General features: G+C 36.5%; 2 protein-coding genes across 4 annotated transcripts; one reads left to right on the forward strand and one right to left on the reverse strand.

Moving 5' to 3' along the window:
• Positions 1 to 1,064: 1,064 nt before the first annotated feature.
• LOC141677094 (pre-mRNA splicing factor SR-like 1) lies at positions 1,065 to 5,960 on the reverse strand. 3 transcript variants are annotated; one of them, XM_074482829.1, is made up of 6 exons: positions 5,716 to 5,960; positions 5,055 to 5,199; positions 4,822 to 4,967; positions 4,153 to 4,233; positions 2,931 to 3,002; positions 1,065 to 2,224 (listed from the first exon to the last, which is right to left on the reverse strand). In XM_074482829.1, the coding sequence occupies exons 2-6, from the start codon at positions 5,101 to 5,103 to the stop codon at positions 1,379 to 1,381; spliced, it is 1,194 nt and encodes a 397-aa protein (XP_074338930.1). In that variant the 5' UTR covers positions 5,104 to 5,199; positions 5,716 to 5,960; the 3' UTR covers positions 1,065 to 1,378. The 3 variants fall into 3 exon arrangements, with proteins under 3 accessions (XP_074338930.1, XP_074338929.1, XP_074338931.1); XM_074482828.1 differs by having other exon boundaries at positions 4,822 to 5,199; XM_074482830.1 differs by lacking the exon at positions 5,716 to 5,960 and having other exon boundaries at positions 5,062 to 5,201.
• Positions 5,961 to 6,637: 677 nt separating this feature from the next.
• LOC141680049 (uncharacterized) lies at positions 6,638 to 7,840 on the forward strand. Its single transcript, XM_074486378.1, has 3 exons — positions 6,638 to 6,890; positions 7,054 to 7,232; positions 7,559 to 7,840. The coding sequence occupies exons 1-3, from the start codon at positions 6,638 to 6,640 to the stop codon at positions 7,838 to 7,840; spliced, it is 714 nt and encodes a 237-aa protein (XP_074342479.1).
• Positions 7,841 to 8,040: the final 200 nt, after the last annotated feature.

Here is an 8,040-nt window from a genome sequence, read left to right on the forward strand (position 1 = left end):
AGGCATAGTCCTCATTTACCAGATGAGCTACACCATCACCCTTAAACACAATATATGTTAAATTGTCACAAACTAAAAAAAAGACCCAGCAAGTCGTCAAGCAAAGCATTTAAAATATAACATCGTCTACATCAATTCCACCTCCTACGTGCGTGGCTAACTGGGTGGGGCACCGTTAATCATCTTCAACTTACTTATCATCAATCGAGGTACTTTCTTTCCCGTTAGCACATTCATAGTCCGACTAATCTTGCAACCTTGAAGATGAAGCATACAGTGGTTAAAATATAGAGGGTTAAGGATATCTGGCCACTTTCTTGTTCGAATTATACCAGAACTGTTCGGGGGATATGTTTTGTTACAACCAACGCCCCCAAGAAATTCTAGTGACACCTACATGAAAACTGAGCACTATACAAAAAGGCATGCCTCGCCATCTAGACAAGCTAATTTAAGAACCATCTTTCGTACATAGAGAGATAGTGACAGACAGCAACATAATCTTTGATGCGAATCCTGAAAGATCTACGAGCATCAACAAAATATATAGCCGGGACTTGATATGGAATATAAACACGTCGTTTAGATAAGAAGCCTACCATTAGGTCATGTGGCAAATAAAAATAGGCATAAATGTAAATCATTCCAGATCAGTTATTTTGGTCGCACTCCTCAGCTCACATGGAATTACAACTATTCTCAAGACGTACAAGTAATATTCCGGACATTGAGGTCTCAGATGCAGTCCGGAAGGTTGGTTGGTTGGTTCAGTAATCAGTCGGTTATCAATCAAGGGTTCGGTCTTATATTCTAGTTAATTCGGGGTGGACCCTGATCTGGTGATAACAAGGGATGCTACAACATCATAATATTAGTAAGTGACCCCCGCCCAGATATTACTTAGAGTCTCACAGACTTACAGGCAAGTGTCACAGACTCACAGCACAGGCAACCATAATGGTTGTCCATGTAGTTCACCATTTATCAAACCACGCAAGAATATATGACTCTATCTATTTACTGGACATAGAAAACAATTTATATATTTAACAAGGTATCACAAATCATAACAATTTTGGCAGCATTATATTATTACAACTTCTCTAAAAATAGATTCAACATAATTATTCCATTACAAGGGAAGGGAGTCAAGTCCAGATACAGTAATGTCTTGGCTGACATCTAATATACATACATCATAGCCTCCCCCAACTGCAGATGCAGCCACATGTGTTTGTGAATATCATATTGCCCACAGTAAATTCCAAGTGCAACATTGTTCTTCATACGATGATGGAAGCATATCCAGTGTCTTGACAAGAAAGAAGATTTAACTTGTTTCCTGAAGCAAGCATTACAAAGGCCACCTACCCTTCTACTACTTCCAAGTAGAACCGCCAAGTCTAATAACCTCCTCGGCACCATTAATCTTGTTAGGAGGGTTTCTGTATTCAGCATCCTCCTTTTGTGTGCTTAAATCTCCATACATATCTTTAAGCTTCGCCAAGTTGCTAGATGCAGATGTTCTAACTGGGCCTTCATCCTTAAGCGGACTTGGGAAACGATCAGCAGATGCTCTTAGTGTCTGAACACTACGACTCCTGCTCCTGCTCCTACTTCTGCTCTTGCTTCTACGAGAACTTTTGCTATGATATTTACCAGCATCATGGCTCTTGCTCTTATCATAATAATCCCTCCTGCTGTTTTCCCTGGATCTTCTATCATAGTCAAGTCGTCGCTCTCTGTCTCTACTTCTATCACTTTCTCCGTTCCTATCCCTGTATCCATCACTGTCACGTTCCCTGTCTCTAACCCTTTCCCTATCTCTTCCCCTACTCCCATCCCTGTCCCTGTCCCTGTCTCTTCCCCTGTCTCGATCACGGTCTCCATATTCATTATCCCCCAAGTCACGACTTTTGCTACGAGGTCTGCTAGGAGATCTTCGTGCATCATCATCATATTTTCTACCATTAGAAGGCGGGGGCATATTGCGACGGACAGGAGATGAGTCCCTAGTTGATGCACGATGAGGAGCACGCTGACCAAAGGAGACGGAAAGGGATGCCTTAACAGATGGTGGTCGCCGAGCGGTGTCATCAGATCCCCGGGTGGTCTCCCCAGTTACACCAGCATGCTTGGTTGGAAGCTTCAACTTCTCGAGATTGGCTTGAATCAACCGCATTACCGGGACAGGGATGCGCGGGAAAAGAGTATCAAAATAGTACTGCAACATAAACATGCAAATTCAGGTTCTAACCATACAGAAAAAACATAAACACTGCAACCATGACTACTGATGAGATAGATAATCAGTTTAATTGAAGACACTTCGACAGAATAATGAGAACATGAAATGCATACTTCATTTAAGCAACTAATCTAACCAAGTAATAAACCATCACTTGTCTGAGAAACGAGGAGAAGTCACTTATATCACATATGGAAATAGAAGGCCTTAATCGGATCATATCATAATCAGCAACCAAACAAGCATCAAGAGAAATTGTAGAAGAATAGGCTACATCAAAGGGTTCCTTCCATAACATGATCAGTGTCTTGTTACAACTGACCACTTTTTAAATTCCTCAGTCTACACAAAGCCAGGAAAAAATATTTTATAGATGCATACTTTTAGCTTAACTAATGCATACAATTAGAAGCCATAGTTAAGTTAGGAGTTCTGCTAACAGTACAGTTTCAAACAGAAACCTTAAAAATCATGTAAAATACAATTGAATGCTCATAGTTTAGTGATATGCCATTTCTGTTTTGTTTGACCATTATGCTTTTTATCGTTTTACTTGACAATGTAATGCATTATTGTATTCCAATTTCCAAGCCCTCCCTCACCATCCATATATTTGCAGATTTTAAACATAAATGGAGTATAACATTAAAGAATGCGAGATCAAAAGAGATTGGCACCTGACCTGTCCAAGAAGTAAATCACGAATATAAACACCCATTGTCGTCTTTCGTTCATTAGATCCAGGAGAAAATTCCTACAAAGAGATTCACAAACATGTAATATTTGTAAAAGTAAATAGAATAGATATATAGATATATATATATATAGGCAAATGATCAAAAAGAAACCACTAAAATAGAAACTTAAATGGAAACCAAGAGAAACAACCCTATATGACATCACCCACCCCCTAGATCACATAACCTATTCGGGGCCTACTTCCGGACCCCCAAAATCCACCCCGGGCCCACTGGGCCTCACCAAGGCTCGACTCGAATCATAATCCCAGATAGGCCCCAGACATGCAAAATAAACCCCAATGGGCCTAGTAGGCCCCACCCCGGCCCCAACCTAACCCTGTCAAGGCCCACCCTTGGGGCCCACCCTCGGGCTCCACTACCATTCCTATCATCCTAAAAGTTAAGTTTCCATTTAGTTTCAATTTTAATGATTTCTATTAGAGTAGCCCTCTCTCTCTCTCTCTCTCTCTCTCTCTCTATCTATCTATCTATAAATATATATATATATATATATATATTTATTTATTTATTCAAGTGCTTAAATCCAATAAAACTAAGAACAGGTATCCTCAATTATAGCAGATAGAAGTGGAAATAAGTGACTACATAGGTCCACATTTTCATTTGTAAGTTCTTAAATTGTAGAAACAAAGAACCCTTTGACTCGAGGTATCATGAAGAGGACTATGATATGACTGAAATAGGTAAAAACAATAATAAGACAAGAAACTGATCAATGTCATTTGAAGTTACATATGTTACCAACAACGGATATCGAAACTATTATGTATATTAACTGATCTCCAGCTTCCTCCGTCAGCCTTGACAAATGTTGTCCTCAGCACGTACTAAATGACAACGGTAGTACATAAGGAAAGTTCTCTCCATATGTAGAAAAAAGAAATCATGTTTCTCCGTATTGAGAAAGCGCATATGCAACCTGAGCACTTAGTAGTACATTAAACACATCCCTCGATTAATAAATAAACACAAACCCTACCAGGTAACTCCCAGTTGGGAGTGTCCGAATAACAATAATCTCTCTCAGTGGTCGAAATCAAGATGAACCATCTCCATTCCCCTTCACCGTTAAACCTTTTCTAACTAGATAATTCATGAAAAACTTTTAGAAAAATTAAGAGGGTGAGGAAACAAGAATAGTACCTCCTCATCTTTAATATACGGTTCAAACCAACCCCATAGCGTCTTTGGATCTGCAGCATACCTTAGGTAGAGGAATCCAATCTGAAAAATAAGTTGCATATCGTTATCAAGGATACACGTCTGTAATGGGTAATGGCAACACCAATATATAAAAGTTAAATTCTGAAATTCAGGAATTAGCATGTAAGAAAATATTCTGCCATACCGCATACATACCGAATCACCTAAATTTCATTGCTACATATCCTTTGTATACAATATATACGAGGAAGAAAATCATAAATTGGTTTTTTGAGAGTTTCAGTACATATGGATCTTCTTAGATAACAGTATTGGTAAGCAGAAACCACTTTTGATTAAAGTTTTGGTAATAGTTGACTAGGTCCATCTCCATTACGTGGATTGTTTGTCTTCAACAGATAACATCTTTATATTGGTAAAATCCGAGATAAGATTATACTCTAAGCTTAAAAATAATTACAGTAAGATTTAATTTGGTCCATAAAACAGAATTACCCCACTGACCCCCACCTTCACACCCAAACATACAATAAAAGTTCTGACAGAAGAAAGATTATGTCAACATCCATAAATGCATAGCCAACGGCCCCCAACTAACTAAATAATCAATGCATGATATTTTTAAAAGCACAAAGAGGTTCAACTTACTGCTCTGATGTAAGGAGAATCTTCGTGATCCAATAGAACACTCATTTGCTTGGCAGTGAGTTTCATTGTGAAAAACTTATAAAGAAGGCAAAATGCTGTAGAGGGACCTCGACAATTTCCAGTCATCCATGGTTCCACATGGTCCACTTGATAGTAAATCTCGTCAATAACTTCATAAAAAGTTTTAACACGATAAAGCTCTTTAAAGTAATCAGAGGAAAGAATGTTCATACAAAGAACCTTCTCCAGTAGCTGATCAATTGGCTTAATTGGTATCTCCATCGAACAAATATTTCTCTAAATTGCACCACTACGTTCTTCTGATCCCAAAGACACCAAACAATTTCTATCAGAAAAAATTCATGCAAGATCCAAACCCTGTACACGAAACAAAATAATAAGAAAACCTACATCATAGAGTTTACATAAATAGATGAAACAAAAATTCTTTATTGATAATTTCAACAAAAACACAATGCAAAACAAAGAATTAACCTTGAAACAAGACCCGGTATTCGGAAATGTAAAAAAAAAGAATCACTAACTTTTCCGGGAAAACTTGTCAATACATAGTATTGTAAATTAAAATCTGACTTGAAAATCTAATGAAAATCCCATTTAATTCTTAATTTCTAAAACCAAGAAGAATTTAATTCTTAAATTCTAAAAATTAGGGGTTTTTTGCAATTAAAAATTGGGGGGTTTTAAAAGCAAGTAAGTAATTGTATTGGTGCAGAATTAGAATTGATACACAGAAGAAAGATAAGTGTATATAGAAACATGGTTGAAAATTGAAATCAACAACATAGATCTTGAAACAAAAAGCAGATACGAATAGAAGCAGAACGGTAATAAAGATAAGAACGGAGAAAAAAGATAGAGTCTTTTTGTTACCTCGAATCCAAGGGGGGGGGGAGAGAGAGAGAGAGAGAGAGAGAGATTGGGGAAGAGAGTATGTGTGGATAATAAACCCTAGATATCTTATATTTTGTTTGTGAATTTGATTACGAGACGCGATTGATAGATGAATTGTTTGATTTTGAAACCTGCCGAATGGGCTTTTGGGTTATGTGGCCCAGTTCTGGCTTCATTTCACCATTTTGTGATCATCAATTGAAAGCAGGGGCACGTACTTTCCTCATTCTGGTTATGACTTTTTTTTCAACCTCTTTCTCCCGTTTTAATATTTTGAACTTCAAATTCTATTTATTTAATAGGTAAATTTCGTTTATTTATTTCAATTTCACTATCTTTTTTTAGTAATCACCACCATTGAAGTTGTTAGTGTTATTTTTCATTTTACTAACATAAGTTTTTAATACCAATCGCTAAAAAACTACCAACTTCTTCATCTTCTTTCTTTAAAATCATAAATTCTAGACAACAATTTTTAACATTAAATATAGCATTGTGATCCTCTTGTCGAATTTTATAACATACCTAAAAATTTTTGTATTTTGGTGACAATTTTTTCGAAGTGATTGTTCACTTTTTTGGCACTTAATTTATATAATATAATTATTGGGTAATCTGGAGGCATACGTGGGGTTTTGTAGTGTTTGAGGCATTACGTCATTATTTTTTTTTTAGATACAGTGTCGGTGTTGTGGGTGTTCCAATGCTATTGGGTACTTTTTTAAGAATATATATACATCATATACATCTTGTTTGGGTGGAATTCTGAAGAAAAATGAGTAATTTGTGACAGTCACTTTCGGTATTATATCTTATAGTTTATTCATTGTTCTTAATTTTATGTGTCATTTATTGTGTTTATTTAATATTTTTTGTTCTTTTAAGTGGTGTAATTTCATTGATGGCAACTTCTAATATCGGTGTTTTAGAGAGTAGAGGGAGAAATAGGGAGATCGTTGATTTTATCTTTAGGGTAGGTTCTTTGAATGTAGGCACTCTTACTGGGAAGTTTTTGGACTTTGTAGATGGGTTAAAGAAAAGACATGTTGATGCAGTTTGTGCGCAAGAGACTAAGCGGAAGGGTGTTAAGACAAAGGAAGCCAATGGATTTAAATTATGGTATTCAGGTGTTGTAACCAATAAGAATGGTGTTGGTATATGTTACTTACACAACTGAGGAATAATGTGGTGGAGGTGAATCGATTTAATGATAGGGTGATGATGATTAAACTAGTTGTGGTTGTTAATATTGTTAGTGCCTACGCTCCACATGCTGGTTTGGGAGATGAGGAGTAAAACTCTTCTGGGATTGTTTAGATGATTTAGTTAGTACAATACCTAGTGATCAAATTTTATATATTGGGGGTGATTTTAATGGTCATATTGGAGAGCATTCTGATGGATATGTTGGTACTCGTGGGGTTTTTGGATATGGTATATGGAATGAAAGTGGGTGTACTCTTTTAGAATTTGCATTAGCTCATGAATTAGTGATAGTTAATTCTTGTTTCAAAAAGAGAGATGCCCATTTAATTACTTTTAAGAGTGGGGGTTGTAGGACGCAAATAGATTATTTTCTTATGAGAAAACGCAACAAAAATTACAAAAATTGTAAAGTAATTCGGGATGAGATGTGTGTTACACAACATTGTTTGTTGGTAACGGATATTATTATATGAGGAGAAAGATAAGAGTAGGTATTCAGGAGGCGACGCCGCGTATTTTATGAAAAAATCTGAAGGGTGAAAGAGTACAGATTTTCAAGAAATGAATTGGTTTGGAACAAATAAGTTTTATTGAGGATGATGTAAACCAAATATAGAATCATTTGGCTTCTTTAATTAGGGGTGTGGATAAAGATATGTTGGGAATCATCTTGGGGAAAATTCATGATCAAAAAGAGGCTTGGTGGTGGAATGAGGATGTGCAAGAGCGAATAAAAGCTAAACAAGCACGCTTTAAGGAGCTTATATGCTGCAATGAACAAAAGAAATTTGATACAAAGAAAACTCTCTATAAGGAAGCAAAATGGCTAGCAAAAAGAGTTGTTGTGGAGGCGAAAGATAAGGCTTATGAAGAAATATATAGGTCTATCTACAAATGAGGGAGCAAATGGAATTTATATACTAGCAAAGGCTCGAGAAAGGAGACAACGAGATTTGGGATTTATCAGATTTATTAACGATAAAGATGCACGCGTGTTAGTTAAGGATGATGATATTAAATGTAGATGGTATCATTATTCAGACAGTTATTTAATGAGTCTCGTATAAGTGGAGAGGAGATTGAGTGGGAAACAATTCG

Source organism: Apium graveolens, chromosome 8 (assembly GCF_009905375.1).
Source record: "Apium graveolens cultivar Ventura chromosome 8, ASM990537v1, whole genome shotgun sequence".
Classification (NCBI taxonomy): domain Eukaryota; kingdom Viridiplantae; phylum Streptophyta; class Magnoliopsida; order Apiales; family Apiaceae; genus Apium; species Apium graveolens.